Genomic DNA, 26609 nt, shown 5'->3' with positions numbered 1-26609 from the left:
TTTATTGCAAATAACAAAACAACAAAGCTTCCACAGTGTGGAAAGGGACTAGCGGGTTGCTGCTGCTGGTTAGGGTGGCCTGCTTTTATTCCCTTATCTGGCCCCACCCACATCCTGCAGATTAGTCCATTTTACAGAGAGCTGACTGGTCCGTTTTGCAGAGAGCTGATTGGTCCGTTTTGACAGAGTGTTGACTGGTGCATTTACAAACCTTTAGCTAGACACAGAGTGCTGATTGGTGCATTTACAATCCTTTGGCTAGACGGAAAAGTTCTCCAAGTCCCCACCGGACCCAGAAGCTCAGCCAGCTTCACCTCTCAATCCCCGCTCTAAACAGGACACCTCAAATGCTGTTGGGAACTGGGCGATGACCGCTCTAGCTACTTCCTGCTGGATAGGGGCAAAGAAGGGGCCCTGCAGTTGTAGTGTCCTCCAGAGGGGAGCTCTCTAGGCCAGTGAAAGGGCCAGTGGGTCAGTCCAGGGGTCCTCGGTAGAAGTTGTTAGCTCTATCTCCCAAAGAGATGCTGAAGTCCTACCCCTCGGTACCTGTACATGTGACCTTATTTGAACACAGGGAGTTTGCAGAGATGACTGAGATGGGTCATACTAGATGAGGGAAGCTGTCCTTGTAAGAAGAGGAAAATGTGGCTGATACACAAGGAGGACAGCCACCTGAAGATGGAGGCGGGGACTGGAGTGATGCTGCCACCAGCTGCCAGAAGCTGGAAGCAGCAAGGCCGGATCCTCCTGTAGCCCCTTTGGAGGGAGCATGGCCCTGCTGCTACGGTGATCTCAAACTTCCAGCCTACAGAACAGAGAAAGTCCATTTCTGTTGTTTAAAGACTCCCACTTTGCGTACTTTATTTGGGCAATCCTAGAAAACAAGTAGAGATTCACGCCTGGCGAATAATGATCAAACAATGATTTGTTGGATGGAATGGTGATTAAAACGTAGGTTAGAAAATGAGCAAAGTGGGAGGGAGCGCACCAGGACAAACGCTAACGCAGGCAGGGCTTAATACCTAGGTGACGGGTTGATAGACGCAGCAAACCACCACAGCACATGTTTACTATGTAACAAACCTGCACGTTCTGTATATGTATCCCAGAACTTAAAAAATATTTTTTAAAAAAGACAAAATGAGCAGTATCTACAGCTTTCTGGAGTGTGACAGCATCACCAACTTAAAGCTGTTACTAGTACTAAATGGAATAAACATTTCCCTTTACTTTCCCCTTACTGTCCTCAGAAACACAGATGAGGGATATATCTTCACATGACTCCTCAGAGCACTAAAACGATATCAAAACACTCTTCCCGCAAGAAACACACAGGCAGAGGATTCTTCAGATAATAGGAATAAGAAATGTGAAATAAATTAGAATAAACCATGCAGCTATTTTCAATATTTACTCCTGGAAAGATAGTAAGTTACACAGAATCAGTTTTGGGAATAACTTTTCCGGTTTCACCTTTTTATGATTATTGTAATAATGGAGGAATTAGTAAAGTAAAACCATCTGAAAAAGTTCGTCACCAAGCTGATTCTGATGGATGGTGTGGCTGATTTATAAACTCCCCTCTGTCACGGGCTGCTGAACAGAAGGAACCCTGTGAAAGTTGTGTCATCGTCCTCATCAGCAAACAAGCCATTGAACCTCTCTCCTCCTGTCACCTGCAGCCACACCTCATCCCCGAGCTTCAGCGGCAGGACAATGCCGCCAGAGGCCTGGTCCTCAGAGCTCATGTAAGCGTCTTTGGTGTGCAGTATTTTTACTCCATTTTTGACCAAAGACACCTGAACATTCCTGGAGAAAACAGTGATGTGGTAGGTGAAGTAATAGACCCCGGCAATGTGGCACGTGAATTTCCCCGTTGCTATATCGTAATGGTTGAATTCGTTATACAGGATCTTATCAAATTTAATGGGCACATCTGAAGAAGGAAACTTGCTCAGCACCGTGAGCCCCACAGTGAAAGCACTTTTTGGCAAGACGAGCGTCTCACCGATTTTCCCCTTCTCCCCTCGATCTCCTTTCCAGCCTCTTATTCCCCGGACTCCTGGCTCACCCTGGGGCCCCATGGGTCCAGCTTCTCCCTTGGGACCAGGCTTTCCAATAGGGCCTATGGAACCTGGTAAACCAGTTGGGCCCAAAGGCCCAATGTCGCCCCTTGGCCCCTCAGGACCAGTGGGACCCATGTCACCCTTATTCCCCTTCTGCCCCTGAGGCCCAGTCTCTCCTCGGAGGCCTTTCTCTCCCATGGGCCCTGCAAGCCCCTTGGGGCCATGTTTTCCTGGGGATCCTCTTGAACCTTGATCACCTTTGATGCCTTTTGCTTCAACTTTTCCATCTGCTCCTAAATAGAGAAAGAGCAAACAAAGAGATGGTTTGTGAAAGATTCCTTTGTAGGCCGGGTGCGGTGGCTCAAGCCTGTAATCCCAGCACTTTGGGAGGCCGAGACAGGGGGATCACGAGGTCAGGAGATCGAGACCGTCCTGGCTAACACAGTGAAACCCCGTCTCTACTAAAAATACAAAACCTAGCTGGGCGAGGTGGTGGGTGCCTGTAGTCCCAGCTACTCGTAGGGAGGCTGAGGCAGGAGAATGGCGTGAACCCGGGAGGCGGAGCTTGCAGTGAGCTGAGATCCGGCCACCGCACTCCAGTCTGGGCGACAGAGCGAGACTCCGTCTCAAAAAAAAAAAAAAAAGATTCCCTTGTGAACAGCTTTGGTGTTTCTATAATCGAGCTCACAAATTAAACAAAGTAATGCACAGGTTCAGTATATACCCAGAGGTTAAAATTCAATTACTCCATCTGGGTGTAGTGGCTCACACCTGTAATCCTAGCACCTTCAGAGACCGCGGCAGGAGGACTGCCTGAGGCCAAGAGTTCAAGACCAACCTGGCCAACACAGCAATACCCTGACTCTAAAACAAAAAATAAAAAGTAAAAATAAGAAAATAAATTTCAATTACTCCAGCGCAGCTCAGTGGCTCATGCTTGTAATCCTAGCACTTTGGGAGGCCAAGGTGGGCAGACTGCTTGAGTCCAGGAATTCAAGATCAGCCTAGGCAACATGGCAAAACCTCATGTCTGCAAAAAATACAAAAATTAGCCAGTCGCGGTGGTGCACAATTGTAGTCCTAGCTACTTGGGAGGCTGAGGTGGGAGGATCACTTGAGCCCAGGAGGTTGAGGCTGCAGTGAGCCGTGATCAAACCACTGCACTCCAGCCTGGGCAACAGAGTAAGACCCTGTCTCAAAAAAATAAAAATAAGAAAATAAATTTTAATTACTCCAGCCCAGCTCAGTGGCTCATGCTTGTAATCCTAGCACTTGGGAGGCCAAGGTGGGCAGACTGCTTGAGTCCAGGAATTCAAGATCAGCCTAGGCAACATGGCAAAACCTCATGTCTGCAAAAAATACAAAAATTAGCCAGTCGCGGTGGTGCACAATTGTAGTCCTAGCTACTTGGGAGGCTGAGGTGGGAGGATCACTTGAGCCCAGGAGGTTGAGGCTGCAGTGAGCCGTGATCAAACCACTGCACTCCAGCCTGGGCAACAGAGTAAGACCCTGTCTCAAAAAAAATAAAAATAAATAAATGAAAGTCAGTTACTCCAATTACACACGTGTGTGCACATGGACACACACACACACATCTCAACAGACCTTTTGACTACTGTCTACTAAGTTAGTGTCAGGGTTCATGTCAGAAATGACAGCCCTATCATCTAAGTCTAACATACTGGCTATGAAATAATGTCAATCCATACAGAAAGCACTCTGCAGAGCAGAGACAGGCAGATTAACTGACACTCAACCCTAGTCATGTGACATCCTCTAAAAAACCCCTCCCTGGAGTGAACATAAAATAAAGCCTGCATCGAAGCATTCATTGCCCTCTCCTGCCCAACCCCAGCCCCAACCCATCCATCACACCAGCAGTTCATCATCCACAGAAACTTTGCTGCTTCCTTGCACCCCCACCCATCCCAAAGAGCCGTGGTTGCAAGTGTGGACTCTGAGGTTAAATGCCAGGTCCCTACTGCATGTGCACACAGGACGTCAGATGAGCTAGTGATCCTCCGTGCCTCTGCTCCCTCACCTATGGAACCGGGGTGATAAAACTACCTACTGTCTGGGGATGCTGCATTCGGTGAGTCAGTACATGAAAAGCATAAAGTGAAGATGACACGAGTTTGCCGCTATGACTACATCCTGAGAATCCATCAGGGACCAGTTCTAGTGCCACCTCCTCCATGCAGTGCTGCCAGATGCACCAAGTCAAAAACTCAGTCTCACTCCTCAGTGCTCATCCACTGCAAGGTTCAAGGTTCAGCAAACTACAGCCACAGGCCAAATTCAGCCTCCCTCCCACAAGCTAAACAAACATGGTTTACATGTTTTTTTTGTTTTGCTGGGTTTTGTTTGTTTGTTGGTTTGAGACAGGGTCACCTGCTCTGTTACCCAAGCTGGAGTGCAGTGACAAGATCATGGCTCATAGCAGCCTCAACCTCCCAGGCTCAAGGGATCCTCCCACCTCAAGCCTCCTGAACAGCTGGGACTACAGGCACATGCCACAATGCCCAGCTAATTTTTTTTTTATTTGTATAGACAAAGTCTTACTATGTTGCCCAGGGTGGTCTGGAACTCCTAGGTTCAAGCGATTCTCCTACATGGGCCTCCCAAAGTGCTGGGATTACAGGTGTGAGCCATGGTGCTCGGCCATGGTTTGCATGTTTAAATGGTCACAAATAATATTCCACAATACATGGAAACCATGGGAAATTCCCATTTCAGTCTTCACACATACGGCGTCACTGGAACACACCATGCTTATTTATGGAGCATCTACAGCTTCTTTTCGCTACAAGGGGAAGTTGAGTAGTGCTGACAGATCCGTATGGCCTGCGGACTTGAGGATATTTCCTACCCAGCCCTCTACAAAGCCTGCCAATTTCTGCAGAATCCCCCGCTCTGGAGAGTAAGAACTGTGTTGCCTTTATCGTAAGATTATAATCAGCATGGAGGACTTGTCCACGGTAAACACTTAATAGTTATTGTTAAATACTCGACAGCTCAGAATTAGAGCACCATAAATAGGAACGTCTAACCTCGTTCTCCCTTCTCTCCACTTGTCCCATCCTTCCCTGGGCTGCCGGGACGTCCTGGTTCTCCTAGGTGGAAAAGAAGAAAACAGGCATGAGTTGAAATTCCGTTTCTGATTTTCTGGCCATTGGTCTCCATCAGCCATATATGTTGGAGAGTCTGGGAGTGACCCCCACCGTGAGGGGTGCTCTGTCCTCCACATGACTGCAGGTGGAGAGAGGCAGGCATGAGCGGGCATCTGGGGTGCTGAGCTGTGTGGGATAAGTGATCTAAGAAATGAACTGAGTGACTTCCCAAGCGCCCATCTCCAGGATGTGCCTAGAGTGCACAGCAAGACAGGACGAGGAGGGAGTGTGTGCAATGGGGACTGACTGTCACAATTGATTGTGTTCCTCTCCTGTGACAAGGACGTGGGATGTGGTCTGAATGTTGGAGGTGTGAGTAGGTTTCCTCATTCTGTTTGTCTTCCATTACTCTTGAGGAGAGCGGAACGGAAGATTTACTAGCCTCCTATGAAATCACAGATGACTATGGTTATGTGACACTATCCCAAGATAGAAAAGAGAGTTCTGGAAAAATCTCTCCAGTGCCTTAGACTGGGGGAAATGCCACCAATCAAGCTGGCAGAGAACATCAAGTGAGTGGGGCTCTGCTGACCACACTCAAGTCCTTGTGCTCAGAACAGGCCTCCCGAGCCCAAGGTTGGCGTGCTATCTGTCAGCAGGTTGAAGATGGCTCCAGCCATGGCAGTAGAGTGCTCACTGGGTCATGGCTCACCCCAGATTCTGGCTTCTCACAAAGCAGCAGAAACTCCCATACTTCAGTCCCACTGACCCGACTGAGGGGCGACAGGAGCAGGCTGGGCCGGCTTGCAGGTCCCGAGACAGGACTGACACAGGCAGACTTATTTCTATCACAATGTCTGCTCTCCTGGGACATCAGTGCTCTTGAGTGGGGCCTTGGTCAGTGTGGGGCCTCTGAATGGAGGGGACTCATCCCTACATTTGCCTCTCCCTGCGCTCCCCTCCTCTCCCCTCCCCTCCACTGGCTGCTCCCCTGTGTCTTCCTCTCTTTTCCTCTTTTTGCTTCCTGCTTGGCTCTCATTTCTCCCGTTCTCTAAAGCAGTGGCCTCAGAGCTTTCATGATCATGCAACCACAACTCACAAAGCATGAACACAGACCCCAATCAGTAGACACTTATGTGTTCCTAAATTATGCACAGGTAGTATATGAAAAAATGTTTATTATAAAACATACACAAAAATATACTTTAAGATGGTAAGATAAAAATGAAGTAAAATGTTAGTGTGAGCAATGTGAATGAATATCCTTCTAAGAAATAATATATATTATACATAATACCTATGAACTACATAGAAAAAACAGATATACAATTTGCTTCTAAGAAGTATGTAAAACTTGACAGAATGGACATTGTTGAGCAAAGAGGAGAGAAATTAGACAGGGAAGAGGTGGAGAAATTTGGTATTGAATATAGGAGTGTTTGTCTTAGTCCTCTATTTTTTATCTATCACCTATTTATCTCCTTTTATGTGTAATATTTTATAACAAAAATAAAAAAATGAAAATCCTACATATTCATGCATATTCATATGTGCACACATACACACACACACACCCCACTGTGGTCCCAGTGTGGGGGCAGAAGACCTGATTTCATTAAGGGTAAGGTTTTGCTATTCATTTAGCCTGGGCTGTTTGCTACCCAGGCACTGGAGTAGTGTCTGTGAGCTGGAGATGTGAGCCAGGAGAAGGCACCTCACAGAGCAGATGTGCAGGATGGTGGTTCCAAAGAAATAAAGTTGCTTCCTGGGGACGCTTGGCTTCATCCAGCCCACTCAAAAAACCATCAGGCCACCAAATGCCATAAGCGGAGACATGTTAGAAACAAAAACTTGTCTTTAAAAAGGTCCATAGAAGCTTTGACATTTTCTTTGTTATGCCACTGAACTGTGCCCTTAACCCAGATGGAGCATTCTGCATATGTCTTAGATACATGATCCTATGGTCAAGACCAGGGCTCAACAATGGTACCCCATTCAGAAACCAAGTCTCTTGGTTGTTGTTATGGAAACCACTCAGACTTCCCGGCTTTGGCAAATCTCCCTCCCAGAGGCTGGATCCTGTCCCCAGGTCCCCAGACCCTGGGACAGGGTCCCAACCTAGGTCACAGACGCATAGGCAGCAGCTCTATGGCTTCAGATTCTTGTCTCCTTTTGTGTCATCTGTCACTCCACATCTCCTGCTTCATGGCATGATGCAGTATTAGCTCTCACCTGCACTGCAGCTGGGTGCTTGCTGCCAAGTAATTCATGATCAGATTCTACTGGCCTCGTGTTGCCAAAAATCCATCATAGCTGTCACCTGAGGAGGGAGGATCCATGATATCATATACTACTGAAAATGTTCTGCGGTGTCAGGGGTGAGAGAACCCGGGAGGGTAGAGGTCATTGCGATCTCACCCTGTGCTCTCCACCAGCACCGGGCACAGAGTCTGGCATGGAGCAGACCCCATGAGTGCTGCTGGGCAGAGGGGTGGATGGATGGATGGGGTCAGGCCCCCGTGAGTGTTGCTGGGTGGATAGGTGGATGGATGGATGGGGTGTGAGTGGGTAGGTGAAAAGCCACACAGATGATGAGTGAATGAGATGAAAAGAATGAAGAGAGAAGTTGAAAGGCAGCCGAAGCCACCAGGTGAGTACCTGCATCCCCTTTGTCACCCTTTGCTCCGTCTCGTCCATCTCTTCCAGGCAGACCATTGTGACCGGGGTTCCCAGGGATGCCAGGGTGCCCTTGCCTGCACGTGTTCTGTGAGCTTATGTTCCCTGTGCTGATTTCAATGGCAAGCAGAAACCACCAGATCCTCATGGTTCAGATGACAGACTCTGAATTGAAAGAGGGAAACAGAAAACCAAAGGAGAAACCTTTGTTGCTGAGGCCCAGGACACAGCCTCTGTACCATGCCATGGGAAATAGGTGAGCTGTTCCCTGCCCCAGAGCCACACCTGGACAGACTTGGACAGAAGGCTCAGGGCAGGGGAGCAAGCTGGTTATAACCAGAATGACATTGTCCTTCGAAGGTAACTATTGGGAGCAAGCCCCCAAAATCTGGCCATAAACTGGCCCCAAAACTGGCCATCAACAAAATCTCTGCGGCACTGTGACATGTCCATAATGGCCCTAACGCTCAAGCTGGAAGGTTGTGGGTTTACATGAATGAGGGCAAGGAACACCTGCCCACCCAGGGCAGAAAACCGCTTAAAGGCATTCTTTTTTTTTTTTTTTTTTTTTTGAGGCGGAGTCTCGCTCTGTCTCCCGGACTGGAGTGCAGTGGCCGGATCTCAGCTCACTGCAAGCTCCGCCTCCCGGGTTTACGCCATTCTCCTGCCTCAGCCTCCCGAGTAGCTGGGACTACAGGCGCCCGCCACCTCGCCCAGCTAGTTTTTGTATTTTTAGTAGAGACGGGGTTTCACCGTGTTAGCCAGGATGGTCTCGATCTCCTGACCTCGTGATCCGCCCGTCTCGGCCTCCCAAAGTGCTGGGATTACAGGCTTGAGCCACCGCGCCCGGCCAAAGGCATTCTTAAGCCACAAACAAAAGCATAAGCGATCTGTGTATTTTAGGGTGTGTTCCTGCTGCAGTTAACGAGCCCAACCTATTCATTTAATTCGGCCCATGCCTTCATTTCCCACAAGGGATACTTTTAGATAATTTAATATCTATAGAAACAATGCTAATGACTGGTTTGCTATTAATAAATATGTGGGTAAATCTCTGCTCGAGGCTCTCAGCTCTGAAGGCTGTGAGACCCCTGATTCCCCACTTCACACCTCTATATTTCTGTGTCTGTGTCTTTAATTCCTCTAGCGCCTCTGGGTGAGGGTCTCCCCGACCGAGCTGGTCTCGGCAAGTGGCGTCCATTCGTGGGGGCTCGAATCCAGGTAGAAGGGTTGCCAGAGCGATGGCTGGAACGGAAAACTAGCTGGAAGACACCCGAGTACTCTTAAAGCAATCCCCATGGTGGGTGAGAAGGGGAGCTCGGAAGCGTCAGGGTAACAATGGGACAGGTTTGGGGTCTGGTTCATTTCACCTTGGAACTTTTTCACACTGGTAATGAAGGGAAACAAGAGTATAGCAAAGTGACAGAAGAGGTTGCAGAGCATGTTTATTTGCCAACTAAAACTAAAACAGCAAAGGAAGGAGAGGTTCACCCCTACCCTTCTGCACCCCCTCATTATTTTGACGAAAGTGACCCCCCAGATCTTTCTTTTCTGGACAACATTGGGCGAAAAGTAGTTGCCCCAGTGACTGTTCGAGCGGTGCCTCAAGTGACCACTCTTAGTTCTATTCAGGCAGGAATTCAGCAAGCTAGACGAGAGGGTGATTTAGAGGATTGGCAGTTCCCTGTTAGAGTACACTCCCCAGATCAACAGGGAAATATTACAGCTACATTTGAGCCTTTTCCTTTTAAATTACTCAAAGAATGAAATGAGTAGGGACCAGGTTCTCCTTTTGTCATGGGACTGTTCAAGAATGTTGCTGTTTCCAGTCGGGTGATTCCTACTGACTGGGACGCTCTTACTCGAGCTTGACTAACTCCTGCTCAGTTCCTATAGTTTAAAACTTGGTGGGCAGATGAAGCTTCCATTCAGGCTGCTCACAATGCCCAGGCCCAACCTCCCATTAATATAACTGCAGACCAACTTTTGGGGGTTGGCAGCTGGGCTGGTTTAGATGCACAACTGGTCACGCAGGATGAGGCCACAGAACAGCTTAGAGGAGTGTGCATTAGAGCTTGGGAAAAAATCACTTCAGGTGGGGAAAAATACCCTCCCTTTAGTGTTATAAAACAGGGACAAAGAGAACCATATGTTGATTTTATAGATCGGTTACAGGAGTCTCTTAAAAAGATGATGCAGATTTGGCTGCTCAGGATATGGTGTTGCAGTCACTAGCTTTCGACAATGCTAATCCCGATGGCCAGGCTGCTCTGCGACCTATCAGAGGGAAAGCACATTTAGTTGATTATATCAAGGCCTGTGACGGTATCGGAGGTAATCTGCATAAAGCTACCTTGTTGGCACAGGCAATGGCAGGACTGAGAGTGGATAAAGGAAATACTCCATTTCCTGGAGCTTGTTTTAGCTGTGGGAAGCATGGTCATACTAAAAAAGAACGCAGAAAAAATCAGCGAGTGAGGCCGCCAGATAGGGGAAAAAAGATAACTGCTGATCTTGAAATATGTCCAAAATGTAAAAAAGGAAAACACTGGGCTAGTCGGTGTCTACGTTTGATAAAGAAGGGAACCCGATTTTGGGAAACGCCATGAAGGGCCCGTCCCGGGCCCCGTTCTAAACCAGGGCATTTCCAGCTCAGGCCATTCCCTCACCCCTGTACAATGTCTGCCCCTCACCACAGCCGGTAGTGCCACAGCAGATTTATGCTGCACAAAAGCTGTAAGCCTTCTGCCTGGGGAACCCCTGCAAAAGGTCCCAACAGGAGTCTGTGGACCCTTGCCAGCAGGTATAACAGGGTTACTTTTAGGTAGGTCTAGTGTAAGTTTAAAAGGCGTACAAATACATACAGGAGTCATTGATTCAGATTATAATGAGGAAATTCAAATTGTTATATCCACTTCTATTCCCTGGAAAGCAGAGCCAGGAGAGCGCATAGCACAGCTCCTGATGGTGCCGTATGTGGGAATGGGAAAAAGTGAAATTAAATGAACAGGAAGATTTGGAAGCACAAATAAACAAGGCAAAGCAGCTTATTGGGTAAATCAAATTACTGATAAACGTCCTACCTGTGAAATAACTATTCAAGGAAAGAAACTTAAAGGTTTGGTAGATGCAGGGGAGGACATTTCAATCATTTCTCTATAGCACGGGCCGTCCACATGGGCAATTCAACCTGCTCAATTTAACATAGTTGGAGTCAGTAAAGCCCCTGAAGTATATCAAAGTAGCTATATTTTGCATTGTGAGGGGCCTGAAGGACAACCTGGGACTATTCAACCAATTATAACTTCTGTACCTATAAATTTATGGGGAAGAGATTTATTATAACAATGGAGAGCACACGTTCTAATTCCAGAACAATTACATAGCCCTCAAAGTCAACATACAATTCATGAAATGGGATATGTCCCTATGGGACTAGAAAAAAAATTTGCAAGGTTTGAAAGAACTGCTTCAAGCAGAAAAACAAAGTTCCTGCCAAAGATTAGGAAATAATTTTTGATGGTGGCCATTGTTAAGCCTCCAGAACCTATACCTTTAAAATGCGTAACAGATAAGCCAATTGGGATAGAACAATGGCCGCCACGGAAAGAGAAACTGGAGGCTGCTGTAGAGAAATTAGTTGCTGAACAATTAGAAAATGGGCACATAGCTCCAACATTTTCCCCTTGAAATTATCCAGTTTTCATAATTATGAAAAAACGCAGGAAAATGGAGAATGTTAACTGACTTAAGAGCCATCAATTCAGTTATACAATCTATGAGAGCATTACAGCCAGGATTGCCTTCTCCAGCTATAATTCCAAAAAATTGGCCTTTAATAGTCATAGATTTAAAAGATTGTTTCTTTACTACCCCTTTAGCTGAGCAAGACTGTGAACGGTTTGCATTTACAATTCCTGCAGTAAAGGACCTGCAACCTGCTAAGCGTTATCATTGCAAAGTGTTGCCACAGGGCATGTTAAACAGTCCGACTATTTGCCAGCCTTATGTGGGGCAAGCAATTGAACCTACTCGTAAAAAATTTTCACAGTGTTACATTATTCACTATATGGATGATATACTTTGTGTTGCTCCCACTTGAGAAATATGACTCCAATGTTATGATCACCTGCAAAATTCAATTTCTCACACTGGTTTAATTATAGCTGCTGACAAAATTCAGACTACTACTCCCTACTCCTACTTGGGTACCTTAGTAAATGACACTACTATTGAGCTACAGAAAGTAACCATACATAGGGATAAATTAAAAACATTAAATGATTTTCAAAAATTACTAGGGGATATTAATTGGATACGACCTGCTCTAGGCATTCCTACCTATGCCATGAGTAATCTGTTTTCTATCCTTAGAGGAAATCCTAGTCTCACTAGCCCTCGGCAATTAACAAAGGAGGCGGAGGCAGAGTTACAACTGATTGAGAAGCAATGCCATAAGGCTCAGATAAATAGAATAGCTCCAGAGAAGACTCTAGATTTGCTCATTTTTTCAACTCAGCATTCACCTACTGGTGTTACTGTCCAAGAACAGGACTTAGTAGAGTGTCTTTTTCTTCCACATACTAAATCACGGACTCTAACTCCTTATTTACATCAAATCGCTACTATGAGAGGGATTGGGAGAACTCGGTTTGTTAAATTACATGGATATGATCCTGGAAAAATTATTGTCCCCCTCACGAAGGCACAAATACGGCAAGCTTTTATAAATAGTCTTACTTGGCAAACCCATTTAGCTGACTTTGTGGGTATTCTCGATAATCATTTTCCTAAAACAAAGCTGTTTCAGTTTTTGAAATTAACTAATTGGATTCTCCCTAAAATAACTAAATTTAAACCAATTGAAGGTGCCGAGAATGTTTTTACAGATGGGTCTAGTAATGGTAAAACTTATTCTGGCTAAAAAAGTAGAGTTTTCCAGACGCCCTCTACTTCAGCTCAGAAAGCAGAGCTTGTAGCTGTAATTGAGGTATCGACTGCTTTTGATATGCCTATTAATGTGATTTCTGATTCTTCATACGTGGTTCATTCCACACAGTTAATTGAAAATGCTCAGTTACGATTTCATACAGAACAACAACTGATTACAAAAACAAAAAAGGAGGAGAAATAGGGATGACAGTACCATCCATACACAATTGAATCTAGCATCATTTGTTGAAAAGATCCAATAACAAGAAGTTGGGAAATAGGTAAAATAATAACTTGGGGTAGAGATTATGCTTGTATTTCTCCAGGCCAAAATCAACAGCCGATTTGGATACCATGAAGACACCTGAAACCTTATCATGAGCCAGATGATGCTCAGGAGGACCCCAACTGTGACGAGCAACACCCATCGAGCACAGCCACCCACCTGGAGACAGATCAAGACGCTGTCACAGATGGCGGAAGAAAACCTGAGTAAAGTGGGACAACCAGTCACAATGAATAATTTAATGGTAGCTATGATAGCGGTGATCACCACTGCTGTGAATATTCCTTCAATAAGGGCTGGTAATAAAGCCTGGATGCAATCACTGTGATGCAGTTACACACGTGTTCTGATCTCAGTATTTACCGTAATAAATCTCCTCCTATAATTGAGGCATACTGCCCTTAAAACCTATTTGTAAACAGGATTGGACCCAGTTAGCAAAAATGAACGTGCTTGTTTAGGAAGATTGCTTTGCAGAACAGGCAGAGGTGCAGAACAACGATGCCTATGGAACCATTATTCATCGGTCCCCAAGAGGATGTTTAGCTTGAATTGCACCTCTCAGTCTGTGTGCCACAGCCACACCATGTTCAGATGAGCTGAACAAAATGGTCAGATGGTAGAAATGCTAAAAAGTACAGCAAAGTTCCTATTATCTGGAACCATGGTGGTGTAGTGGCACCTCAACCTCAAATGGTATGGCCCACTCTAGGAGCTAAACATAAGGATTTGTGGAAACTATTAAATGCTCTTAATAAGATCAAAATTTGGGAAACAATAAAAAGCATCTAGAAAAGATGGAAGAAAGGGTATCAGTGATTGAAGATCAAATGAATGAAATGAAGCAGGAAGAGAAGTTTAGGGAAAAAAGAGTAAAAAGAAACAAACAAAGCCTCCCAGAAACATGGGACTATGTGAAAAGACCAAATCTATGTCTGACTGCTGTACCTGAAAGTGATGGGGAGAATGGGACCAAGTTGGAAAACACTTCAGGATATTATCCAGGAGTACTTCCCCAACCTAGCGAGGCAGGCCAACTTTCAAATTCAGGAAATACAGAGGACTCCACAAAGATACTCCTCAAGAAGAGCAACTCCAAGACACATAATTATCAGATTCACCAAAGTTGAAATCAAGGAAAAAATGTTAAGGGCAGCCATTACAGAGAGAAAGGTCGGGTTACCCACAAAGGAAAGCCCATCAGACTAACAGCGGATCTCTCGGCAGAAACTTTACAAGCCAGAAGAGAGTGGGGGCAAATATTCAACATTCTTAGAGAAAACAATTTTCAATCCAGAATTTCATATCCAGCCAAACTAAGCATCATAAGTGAAGGAGAAATAAAATCCTTTACAGACAAAGAAATGCTGAGAGATTTTGTCACCACCAGGCCTGCCTTACAAGAGCTCCTGCAGGAAGCACTAAACATGGAAAGGAACAACCCGTACCAGCCACTGCAAAAACATGCCAAATTGTAAAGACCATCGATGCTAGGAAGAAACTGCATGAACTAATGAGCAAAATAACCAGCTGCCATCATAATGACAGGATCAAATTCACACATAACAATATTAACTTTAAATGTAAATGGGCTAAATGCTCCAATTAAAAGACACTGACTGGCAAATTGGATAAAGAGTCAAGACCCATCAGTGTGCTGTATTCAGGAGACCCATCTCACATGCAGAGACACACATAGGCTCAAAATAAAGGGATGGAGGAAGATCTACCAAGCAAATGGAAAACAAAAATAAAGCAGGGGTTGCAATCCTAGTCTCTGATAAAACAGACTTTAAACCAACAAAGATCAAAAGAGACAAAGAAGGCTGTTACATAATGGTAAAGGGATCAATTCAACAAGAAGAGTTAACTATCCTAAATATATATGTACCTAATACAGGAGCACCCAGATTCATAAACCAAGTCCTTAGAGACCTACAAAGAGACTTAGACTCCCGCAAAATAATAATGGGAGATTTTAACACCCCACTGTCAACATTAGATAGATCCACGATACAGAAAGTTAAAAAGGATATCCAGGAATTGAACTCAGCTTTGCACCAAGTGGACCTAATAGACATCTACAGAACTCTCTACTGCAAATCAACAGAATATACATTCTTCTTAGCACCACATCACACTTATTCTAAAATTGACCACATAGTTGGAAGTAAAGCACTCCTCAGCAAATGTAAAAGAACAGAAATTATAACAAACTGTCTCTCAGAGCACAGTGCAATCAAACTAGAACTCAGGATTAAGAAACTCACTCAGGCCGGGCGCGGTGGCTCAAGCCTGTAATCCCAGCACTTTGGGAGGCTGAGACAGGCGGATCACGAGGTCAGGAGATCGAGATCATCCTGGCTAACACGGTGAAACCCCGTCTCTACTAAAAAAAATATACAAAAAAACTAGCCGGGTGAGGTGGGGGGCGCCTGTAGTCCCAGCTACTCGGGAGGCTGAGGCAGGAGAATGGCGTGAACCCGGGAGGTGGAGCTTGCAGTGAGCTGATATCTGGCCACTGCACTCCAGCCTGGGCCGCAGAGCGAGACTCCATCTCAAAAAAAAAAAAAAGAAAAGAAAAGAAACTCACTCAAAACCACTCAGCTACATGGAAACTGAACAACCTGCTCCTGAACGACTATTGGGTACATAACGAAATGAAGGCAGAAATAAAGATTTCTTTGAAACCAATGAGAACAAAGATACAACATACCAGAATCTCTGGGACACATTTAAAGCAGTGTGTAGAGGGAAATTTATATCACTAAATGTCCATAAGAGAAAGCAGGAAGGATCTAAAATTGACACCCTAACAACACAATTCAAAGAACTAGAGAAGCAAGAGCAAACCTGTTCAAAAGCTAGCAGAAGGCAAGAAATAACAGATCACAGCAGAACTGAAGGAGATAGAGACACAAAAAACCTTTCAAAAAATCAATGAATCCAGGAGCTGGTTTTTTGAAAAGATCAACATAATTGATAAACTGTTAGCAAGACTAATAAAGAAGAAAAGAGAGAAGAATCAAATAGATGCAATAAAAAATGATAAAGGGGATATTACCACCAATCCCACAGAAATACAAACTACCATCAGAGAATACTAAAAACACCTCTATGCAAATAAACTAGAAAATCTAGAAGAAATGGATAAATTCCTGGACACATACACCTTCCCAAGACTAAACCAGGAAGAAGTTGAATCTCTGAATAGACCAATAACACGTTCTGAAATTGAGGCAATAATTAATAGCCTATCAACCAAAAAAAGTCCAGGACCAGACGGATTCACAGTCAAATTCTACCAGAGGTATGAAGAGGAGCTGGTACCATTCCTTCTGAAACTATTCCAATCAATAGAAAAAGAGGGAATCCTCCCTTACTCATTTTATGAGGCCAACATCATCCTGATACCCAAAGCCTGGCAGAGACAAAACAAGAAAAGAGAATTTTAGACCAATATCCCTGATGAACATCGATGTAAAAATCCTCAATAAAATACTGGCAAATCGGATCCAGCAGCATATCAAAAAGCTTATCCACCATGATCAAGTGGGCTTCATCCCTGGGATGCAAGGCTGGTTCAACATATGCAAATCAATAAACATAATCCATCATATAAACAGAACCAAAGACAAAAACCACATGATGATCTCAATAGATGCAGAAAAGGCCTTTGACAAAATGCAACAGCCCTTCATGCTAAAAACGCTCAATAAACTAGGTATTGATGGAACATACCTAAAAATAATAAGAGCTATTTATGACAAACCCACAGCTAATATCATACTGAAAGGGCAAAAACTGGAAGCATTCCCTTTGAAAACTGGCACAAGACAGGGATGCCCTCTCTCACCACTCCTATTCAACATAGTGTTGGAAATTCTGGCCAGGGCAATCAGGCAGGAGAAAGAAATAAAGGATATTCAGTTAGGGAAAGATGAAGTCAAATTGTCCCTGTTTGCAGATGACATGATTGTATATTTGGAAAACCCCATCATCTCAGCCCAAAATCTCCTTAAGCTGATAAGCAACTTCGGCAAAGTCTCAGGATACAAAATCAATGTGCAAAAATCACAAGCATTCCTATACACCAATAACAGCAAACAGAGAGCCAAACCATGAGTGAACTCCCATTCACAATTGCTTCAAAGAGAATAAAATACCTAGGAATCCAACTTACAATGGATGTGAAGGACCTCTTCAAGGAGAACTACAAACCACTGCTCAACGAAATAAAAGAGGACACAAACAAATTGAAGAACATTCCATGCTCATGGATAGGAAGAATCAATATCGTGAAAATGGCCATACTGCCCAAGGTCATTTATAGATTCAATGCCATCCCCATCAAGCTACCAATGACTTTCTTCAAAGAATTGGAAGAAACTACTTTAAAGTTCATATGGAGCCAAAAAAGACCCCGCATTGCCAAGACAATCCCAAGCCAAAAGAACAAAGCTGGAGGCATCACGCTACCTGACTTCAAACTATACTACAAGGCTACAGTAACCAAAACAGCATGGTACTGGTACCAAAACAGAGATATAGACCAATGGCACAGAATAGAGCCCTCGGGAATAATATCACAGATCTACAACCATCTGATCTTTGACAAACCTGACAAAAACATTTTACGGGGAAAGGATTCCCTATTTAATAAATGGTGCTGGGAAAATTGGCTAGCCATATGTAGAAAGCTGAAACTGGATCCCTTCCTTACAACTTATACAAAAATTAATTCAAGATGGATTAAAGACTTAAATGTTAGACCTAAAACCTTAAAAACCTAGAAGAAAACCTAGGCAATACCATTCAGGCCATAGGCATGGGCAAGGACTTCATGTCTAAAACACCAAAAGCAACGGCAACAAAAGCCTAAATTGACAAATGGGATCTAATTAAACTAAAGAGCTTCTTCACAGTAAAAGAAACTACCATCAGAGTGAACAGGCAATGTGCAGAATGGAAGAAAATTTTTACAATTTACTCATCTGACAAAGGGCTAATATCCAGAATGTACAAAGAACTTAAACAAATTTACAAGAAAAAAATCAAACAACCCCATCAAAAAGTGGGCAAAGGATATGAACAGACACTTCTCAAAAGAAGACATTTATGCAGGCAACAGACACATGAAAAAACGCTCATCATCACTGGCCATCAGAGAAATGCAAATCAAAACCACCATGAGATACCATCTCACACCAGTTAAAATGGCGATCATTAAAAACCAGGAAACAGCAGGTGCTGGAGAGGATGTGGAGAAATAGGAACACTTTCACACTGTTGATGGGACTGTAAACTAGTTCAACCTTGTGGAAGACAGTGTGGTGATTCCTGAAGGATGTAGAACTAGAAATCCCATTTGACCCAGCCATCCCACTACTGGGCATATGCCCAATAATGGATTATAAACCATGCTGCTATAAGAAGCATTATATAAGGATTATAAACCATGCTGCTATAATAAGCATTATAATAAGGATTATAAACGATGCTGCTATAAAGACACATGCACATGTATGTTTATTGCGACACTATTCACAATAGCAAAGACTTGGAACCAACCCAAATGTCCATCAGTGACAGACTGGATTAAGAAAATGTGGCACTTATACACCACGGAATACTATGCAGCCATAAAAAGGGATGAGTTCATGTCCTTTGTCAGGACATGGATGAAGCTGGAAACCGTCATTTTGAGCAAACTATCACAAGGAGAGAAAACCAAACACCACATGTTCTCACTCATAGGTGGGAACTGAACAATGAGAACACTTGGACACAGGAAGGGGAACATCACACACCGGGGCTTGTCATGGGGTGGGGGGAGGGGGGAGGGACAGCATTAGGAATTATACCTAATGTAAATGACGAGTTAACAGGTGCAGCACACCAACATGGCACATGTATACATATGTAACAAACCTGCACGTTGTGCACATGTACCCTAGAACTTAAAGTATAATTAAAAAAAAAAAAAAGAGGTTTCTACAGCCGTCAAATTCATAGAAAGAAAAAGTAGGATGGTGGTTGCCAGGGGTGAAGAGAGAAGGAAGTGGGAGTTGTCTGATGGGTACAGAGTTTCTGTTTGGGAAGATTTTAAGAGTTTCTGTTTGGGAAGATTTTAAGAGAGTTCTGGAGATGGGTGGTGGTGATGGTTGCATGACAAAGAGAATGTACTTAATCCCACTGAACTGTGTCCTTAAAATGGTGAAGCTGTTAAGTTTTATGTTATATATTCTTTACCACATTAAACAATTAAATTTTTAAAGAAGTAAAGCATTCCAAGCAGTCTTACTGAAATGAGAGGTATTCTTTGAGTCACGGTCGTTTTTCTAGGAGGCCACTGTGAAGAAGGGCCACAGACACACAGAAAACATCACCTAGTTCGGGAGAAGTGTGTTTTCAAGTCCTTTCCTCTGTAGACACTGCCCCCACCCCAGGTGATCCATGCAGTTTCCCTGCAGCAGAAGCTAAGACAACGCTTGGGCAGTGCTCCAAACAGAGGGAGCAGCAAACGCAAAGCCTGGAAGGAAGATGAAACGTGGATGGCCAGGCCTCCTGATTCAGCAACGCTCCCACTCAGGGCTGTGGAGGAGCATATTACTCTCCCACACGGCGCCTGTCATGGGGGGCTTGACACTTGTTTATATAATTGTAGGATGAAGAATCTGACTCCCTGCCTGACTGTATTTCCTCATTATTGTCTTCCTAACACTCAATATCAAACTTGGAACAGCAGATTGAACAAATACTTGTTGAATGGAATTAATGCATCATGGGCGATGTCTTTGGATATATATATATATATATATATATATAATTTTTGGAGACAAGGTCTTGCTCCATCACCAAGGCTGAAGTACAATCATGCAATCACAGCTCACTGTAGTCTCGACCTCCCAGCTCAAGCGATCCTCCTGCCTCAACCTCCCAAGCAGCTGGGACTACAGGCATGCACCACCACACCCGGCTAATTCACTTTTTTTTCTTTTTGAGATGTAGTTTCGCTGTTGTGGCCCAGGCTGGAGTGCAATGGCTGATCTCTGCTCACTGCAACCTCCGCCTCCCAGGTTCAAGCAATTCAGCTTCTCATGTAGCTGGGACTACAGGTACCATCACCACGCCTGGCTAATTTTTGTATTTTTAGTAGAGACAGGGTTTCACCATGCTGGCCAGGCTGGTCTCAAACTCTTGACCTCAGGTGATCCACCTGTCTTGGCCTCCCAAAGTGCTGGGATTACAGGCACGAGCCATTGCCTATTTTTTTCTTTCTTTCTTTTTTTTTATTTGGAGAGACTGGGTCTCACTCTCTTGCCCAGGCTGGTCTTGAACTCCTGAGCTCAAGTGATCCTCCTGCCTCAGTCTCCCAAAGTGCTAGTATTACAGGCAAAAGCCCCTGCGCCTGACTTTTAGGATTAAAACAAAACAAAACAAAAAAGTGGGCCTAGTGCAACTGGTCAGAACCCAGATCCTCTCACAGTGCCGATAGCCATGTAGATCTGCACATCTTTCTGGAAAAGTTAAAGAGCAAAAGACATCTATGCCTTCCACCTTATATTCCTGTCCCTAAAATTCTTCCTAATATTCCAAAACTGGGTGCCAGTTGTGTGACGTTATCTGCCGCATTATCTATAACAGGTGAAACGTGCATACTACATAATATGTAACAATAGGGGAAAGGTGTACTATGTGTAACAGCATGTAACTGCTGCAATAATTATGAAGGTCATGTAGAAATATGTAAATGTATATGTTGTGCTGAATTTTAAAACAGCAGACTGAAATGCCATGCACATTACAAATGTACTTACGACTGTATGAATATTGACAAAACTCGAAGTGAATATATGCAAATAAAGATGGTTGCTGTAGAATGGGGGGCAGTTACGGGAGCTTTTCATGTATAAAAAATGCTTTTTTATAGTGCCTACACAAATATTTCTAGAGATTTTGAAAACTAGCCAGACTCTCTGCCATCCGGAGTCTGTATTGCCATCTGGTGGAAATGTCCCAGGGTGCAGTCTACTGCAGAGGGAGGATTTTTGGAAAAGGAAATGCAGATGTTTCCCTTCGAAGTCACAAATCCGCTCCATTCCAGGAAACTGAGGTGAGTTTTCTTGGAGCCAAATTCCATGAAGAATATACTCGAGCCTCCTCTGTTAAACTCAGAAGTGGCTGGAAGCAGTCAAATCTAAATTCCATCAACCAAACTTTGTCGAGGGTTCTATAATTTTCATTTTAACTTTTCAAAATGTGGAGCACAACTATTCCAGGAATAAAATGATCCAAAGATCATAAAGGTGTCAGGTTAAACTCCAATTTGCTCTCCAGGGAAGAAGGAGCCAGCCTGAAAGCAAACAGTTACTCTTCTGTAATTCTTTCACTAGTTTTGCATACTTGATGTAGGCATATTTTACCTAGTTTGTTTATACAGCATGTAGACAAGCTTCAGCAAATGATTTTGATGAACTAATACGCGTTCTCCCAAATACGCAGCAAAGTAAGTTGTGGCACTGTTTCTGTTTTATTTATTTGTTTGTCTGTTTATAGAGATAGTCTCATGATGTTGCCCAGGCCGGACTTGAACTCCTAGGCTTAACTGGTCCTCCCGCCTTAGCCTCCCGAATAGCTGGGATTGGAGACATGGCCAACACCCAGCTTGGCACTATTTTTTAGTAAGAAATTTTAGCAAGTTTATACCTCCTATTTAGCCTCTTCTTTAATGTAGAACATCGAGGATTTGCACAAGGAATATAGAAGAAATTATATTAATGTTATTTTGAAATATAAAAAATAACATTTGTACCTCTCACAAAGCAATGGGTTGGACTCCCAGTTTCATTGGTTCAACTACAGTTACACTCTCAACTTTGAATTTCTGGGTCTGGTCTTTTTCCAGGAGTGCCTTCTGGAAAGAGCTAGGAGCCTCTTCTGTCAATCACCTCCTCTCTCTGAATTACTGTTCTCCCCAGTCCCCACTTACTCTGTGCACCACACCTAGACTAGTGATCACTCAGTAGGCACCAACCTGGGTCAGAGCTTTATGAAGACCGTGACTGCATTTTTCCACTTTCTTATTTTCAGTGCCTTATTCAGTGCCTTATTTTCAGTCAAGTATTTGTTGGATGAATCAATGCAGGCATGCAAGAAATACTATCCTAGTTTCAACTGTGTGTGGACCATTACCAGGTGACTGGGTATCAACTCTGATCCTTGTCAGTGCTTTCGTGGAGTTGCTAGTTATCTCCAACACCTCTTCTCCCCTTCATCCATAGTAACAGAAATTTTAGCTGCACTCCCTAGCCTCCCTTGCAGCCTGGATATGACCATGAAACTAGATTACGGGCCATGGGAATGAGCAAAAGTGAGGCGTGTAATTGTATGCAATGACCGGCCTTAAAGGGTAAGGAGGTGCCCTTTCCTGCTTCCTGTGTGGGGGTGTGCATGGAGCGGTGAACCATATGGGACTCCTTGAAGGAGGGCAACAGAGTTTGGGGACAGAAAACCCCTGGCCTCAGATGACTCCACAGGCCAGACCTGTCCTGCCAGCACATCTTTGACACGAGCACATGAAACAGAAATACACTTCAACCTTGTGTAAGCCACTGGTATGTGGGGTCTCTGCGACACACAGCTGAGCCCACATCCTGACTAACACAAGGCGTGCACCTCCCAAGGTGTGGCTGCTCATCAGAAGTGAGGAGGCTTGCAGACATCTGTAGTCAGCCAGAGTGACAGCTGCTGGGGACTCACTGGGCATACAACCCTCCCAGTAATATATGTAAAAAGCGACAACAGTCACTGCCTTAGACAGATCAAGACAAGATCCCTATATATTTATATCGTATGAATGTATACAAAATAGAGGCCATCATTCTGGGGAATACTGTGACTGCATGAGCCTGACAAACTGGCTTGGTTGGGGCAAAGGGACACAGACTGCAAATAACTTTGAAATTAATGTTTTTTAGTACCCCCAAAATAGGTTCTTATTTAGTTCACTTATTTCTGGCTCATTCTCTTATACTTTACCTATATCTGTCCAGTGCTAAAGAATTTCTTGATAAATGGTCACCCAGTGCCCTCTTCCTGATTAATTTTCTCCAAGAACATCATGTCCTTAATTAAACAGGCAAGGTTATCACTCCTCAAGATTCTTTTTTTTTCTTTTTTGAGACGGAGTCTTGCTCTGTCACCCAGGCTGGAGTGCAGTGGTGCGATCTCGGCTCACTGCAAGCTCTGCCTCCCGGGTTCACGCCATTCTCCTGCCTCAGCCTCCCGAGTAGCTGAGACCACAGGCGCCGCCACCAAACCTGGCTTTTGTTTTTTTTTTTTTGTATTTTTAGTAGAGACGGGGTTTCACCATGTCAGCCAGGATGGTCTCGATCTCCTGACCTCGTGATCCGCCCGCCTCGGCTTCCCAAAGTGCTGGGATTACAGGCGTGAGCCACCGCGACCGGCCACTCCTCTAGATTCTTTTTTTTTTTTTTTTTTTTTTGAGACGGAGTCTCGCTCTGCCGCCCAGGCTGGAGTGCAGTGGCCGGATCTCAGCTCACTGCAAGCTCTGCCTCCTGGGTTTAGGCCATTCTCCTGCCTCAGCCTCCCGAGTAGCTGGGACTACAGGCGGCCGCCACGTCGCCCAACTAGTTTTTTGTATTTTTTTTTTTTAGTAGAGATGGGGTTTCACCGTGTTAGCCAGGATGGTCTCAATCTCCTGACCTCGTGATCCGCCCGTCTCGGCCTCCCAAAGTGCTGGGATTACAGGCTTGAGCCACCGCGCCCGGCCTCCTCTAGATTCTTAACTCTCCAAAGCTAAGATTTAATACAAACCTGCTAGAAATCAGCTGAGTGGTATCTACTGGGTTTCCAAACCTCAGCGCCTCAGCTTCCTCCTGTTTGCCCTGGAAAGGATGAACTACCGCCCTCCCAGATCTGACAGTCTAAGAGTCCAAATAGCACTAGGGAGCCCTCATTGATATATTGTCTTCCATGCACTCTCTATAGTATACACTTCATACATTTCTTCTTCAACATATCTTGACAGTTATCTTTTTCCTGCACTGCAAATTAGCATAGCCATAAAAACGAAAATTGTACAATTTGAATATGATGAACCTGATCGGGAAAAAAAAAGTACACATTAAAATGTGTGCAAAACAATCTATAAGCTTCTCTAGACAGCTCTCTGAAAAAGGTCCATATAGGCTGGGTGTGGTGGCTCACACCTGTAATCCCAGCATTTGGGAGGCCGAGGTGGTTGGATCACAAGGTCAGGAGTTCAAGACCAGCCTGGCCAAGATTGTGGAACCCCCCCCCCCATCTCTACTAACAATACAAAATTTAGTCCGGCGTGGTGGTGCATGTCTGTAATCCCAGCTACTCGGGAGGCTGAGGCAGAGAACTGCTTGAACCCAGGAAGCGAGGTTGCAGTGAGCTGAAATCATGACACAGCACTCTAGCCTGGGTGACAGAGCAAGACTACATCTTTAAAAAATAAATAAATAAAAAAGCCCATTATTCTCATGACTTGTTCTATGGTTTTTGTCTCTCCTCCCAGCCAATTGCAGAGTTCTAGCAGACGAATTTCAAAATCTGCTTTTATCTCCTCTTTAGCCTCTTCCTCAATAATGAATTTTGAAAGCAGCATACCCCTTTCCTACCCAAAACTCTATAGACATCTGAGTATTTTGCAAAGAACTAAGCAGGATTATCCCACAGATAATATAAGCGCTGTTTTACGACCTAGATGCCTTAAATTGAATGTAAAGAAATACTTTCCTAATGAACTTACCTGGACCCGAATGCTGCAGGCTGGACCCAGGTACTGTGCAAACCAAGAATCAAGGTCGAGCTAAATAAAATCAGCCTTCCTGCCATACAATTCCCCAGTGGATATGTCTGCAAAATAGCAGGAAAGGGAGGGAACAGAGGAAGGCCAAGATGTCCTGGAAGAGCTTCAAGAATTACTGCAACACTTATGTAGCATCTTCTACCAGCACCACTTAGTTTAGAAAAGTTAACTCCTTTGGAATGAAATGAGGGAATACTTTCAAGGGGAGTCTGAAGGAAGGAGTGCCCCAGGCAGGTTTCTTTTTCAAAGGGATGCTCATGCCTTTGCTTCAGTGCTTCTCCCTGACCTTGGGGTAATCACGGGCAACAGGACAAAACTGAAGGCTGCTAACAGTGGCTGGGTCTCATTTGGATCCTGGACCATTAGAATTCCTATCGCTTAATCAGATTTTCAGACGTCTGTGTCCTAATTGCTTGCGAGTTGAGGCATTTGTGTAGGTAAGGTTCGGTGCCCATTCCCCTCACTCACGATCACACACTCCACCTACCGCGGGGAACGCGGTGCAACCATTCGTTCAATGCCGGTAATCATGGATTCACTTTCCTCGTGCCCAGCAGTCACATTTTTCTAAAACTGACAATAGCTTCCAGAGGACGGAGGAGCCCAGCCCGGTTTCCCCAGATGCCGCAGTGCACGGAGCAGGAGCAGAGGCCACGCGGGAGTCTGGTGTCCGGGTGGATGCGGGGCGCGCCCCAGGCAGGCGGCGCCGACTCCCTCCCCCGCCTTGCTCGTCCCGTGCCTCAGTTTCCCCATCAGTGCAGAGGACATGACAATGCCGCGGTCCCAGGCGGGCGGCGGGATCTAATTAGTTGGTGTAAAATGAGTGGGATCTGGCTTCTCCCGGGTACCCCGCAGCCTGCCCCCGCTCTTGGTGGCTACAGGCAGGGAGCCCCTGAGTCCCAGCGCGGCTGGGGGCTCTCAGCAGTTCTGCCCGGGCTCCCTCCCGCCTGCGTGGTCTGGCCTCCGACCCCTGCACCGCAGGCCACCCCGACAGAACGCGCGACGGGGTCCCCGACCTCCCGCTGGGGACACCCGTCCCGCCGCCCGGCCCTTCCCCGCCTCCGCCCCCCGGAAAGCTCGGGGACAGACCCGCCTGGGCAGCCTGCCGGCCTCGACCGCGGCCGCAGAGCCAGCGAGGGAAGCGCAGCCTCGCGCTCCCCACTCCGGCCTCTCCCACGTCTGCACTCTCCAGCCCAGCCACGCAGAGAGGCTTCCAGAACCTGCCCTGCGGCCCCGCTTTCTTTGCTGACACCCCACCCACTCCGTGGGCTCGTCCCCCCTCCAGGCCCTCCTGCCAGGGCCTGGGGTCCTTGGGAAGCCGGCTCAGGAGACCCTGGCCCCCTACTTACAGGGAAAAGGGCTCCATCCTCCTGGTGCTTCCCGACTGCAGCGCCTCCAGCCTCCGGGGGTGCCCAGGCTCGGCTCGGTTCACTCCAGCTTTGCCCGTCTCGCCAGTGCGGAGTAGGGGCGCGCTTATGTTAGGTCATCTCCCCACAACTCCCCTGGAAGAAAATGCCACCCCCATCTCTTTCACTCTCTCCTATACACGGTGTCACTATGCGCTGCCCTATGGGTTGTGGGGCTTGCCCCCTCCCCACCCTAGTGCCCGCCCCTCCCTAGTGCAGCCCAAGGATGGGGAGGAGGTCACTTTGGGAAGCAGGTGGATGTGAAGAGTGAAC

General features: G+C 45.4%; 2 protein-coding genes across 5 annotated transcripts in view; both read right to left on the bottom strand.

The window, feature by feature from the left end:
* Window positions 1–202: 202 nt before the first annotated feature.
* C1QTNF9 (C1q and TNF related 9) lies at window positions 203–26413 on the bottom strand. 4 transcript variants are annotated; one of them, XM_033236635.1, is made up of 5 exons: window positions 26280–26410; window positions 24871–24977; window positions 7835–8022; window positions 5117–5179; window positions 203–2359 (listed from the first exon to the last, which is right to left on the bottom strand). In XM_033236635.1, the coding sequence occupies exons 3-5, from the start codon at window positions 7998–8000 to the stop codon at window positions 1587–1589; spliced, it is 1002 nt and encodes a 333-aa protein (XP_033092526.1). In that variant the 5' UTR covers window positions 8001–8022; window positions 24871–24977; window positions 26280–26410; the 3' UTR covers window positions 203–1586. The 4 variants fall into 4 exon arrangements, with proteins under 4 accessions (XP_033092526.1, XP_033092535.1, XP_033092551.1 ...); XM_033236644.1 differs by lacking the exon at window positions 24871–24977 and having other exon boundaries at window positions 26280–26413; XM_033236660.1 differs by lacking the exon at window positions 24871–24977 and having other exon boundaries at window positions 7835–8017; window positions 26280–26391.
* The window catches only part of SPATA13 (spermatogenesis associated 13), a 157576-nt gene continuing 157265 nt past the window's right edge, over window positions 26299–26609 (bottom strand). The window contains exon 12 of the mRNA XM_033236599.1: window positions 26299–26432. Coding sequence (XP_033092490.1) covers window positions 26404–26432 — 29 coding nt within the window. The 3' untranslated portion in view covers window positions 26299–26403. The remainder of the gene's footprint in view (window positions 26433–26609) is intronic.

The sequence above is a fragment of the Trachypithecus francoisi genome, unplaced genomic scaffold, assembly GCF_009764315.1.
Source record: "Trachypithecus francoisi isolate TF-2019V2 unplaced genomic scaffold, Tfra_2.0 Contig01461, whole genome shotgun sequence".
Taxonomy (NCBI): Eukaryota; Metazoa; Chordata; class Mammalia; order Primates; family Cercopithecidae; genus Trachypithecus; species Trachypithecus francoisi.
Note: the sequence above shows the minus strand (reverse complement) of the source record. Positions and strands in the feature narration are given on the sequence as shown.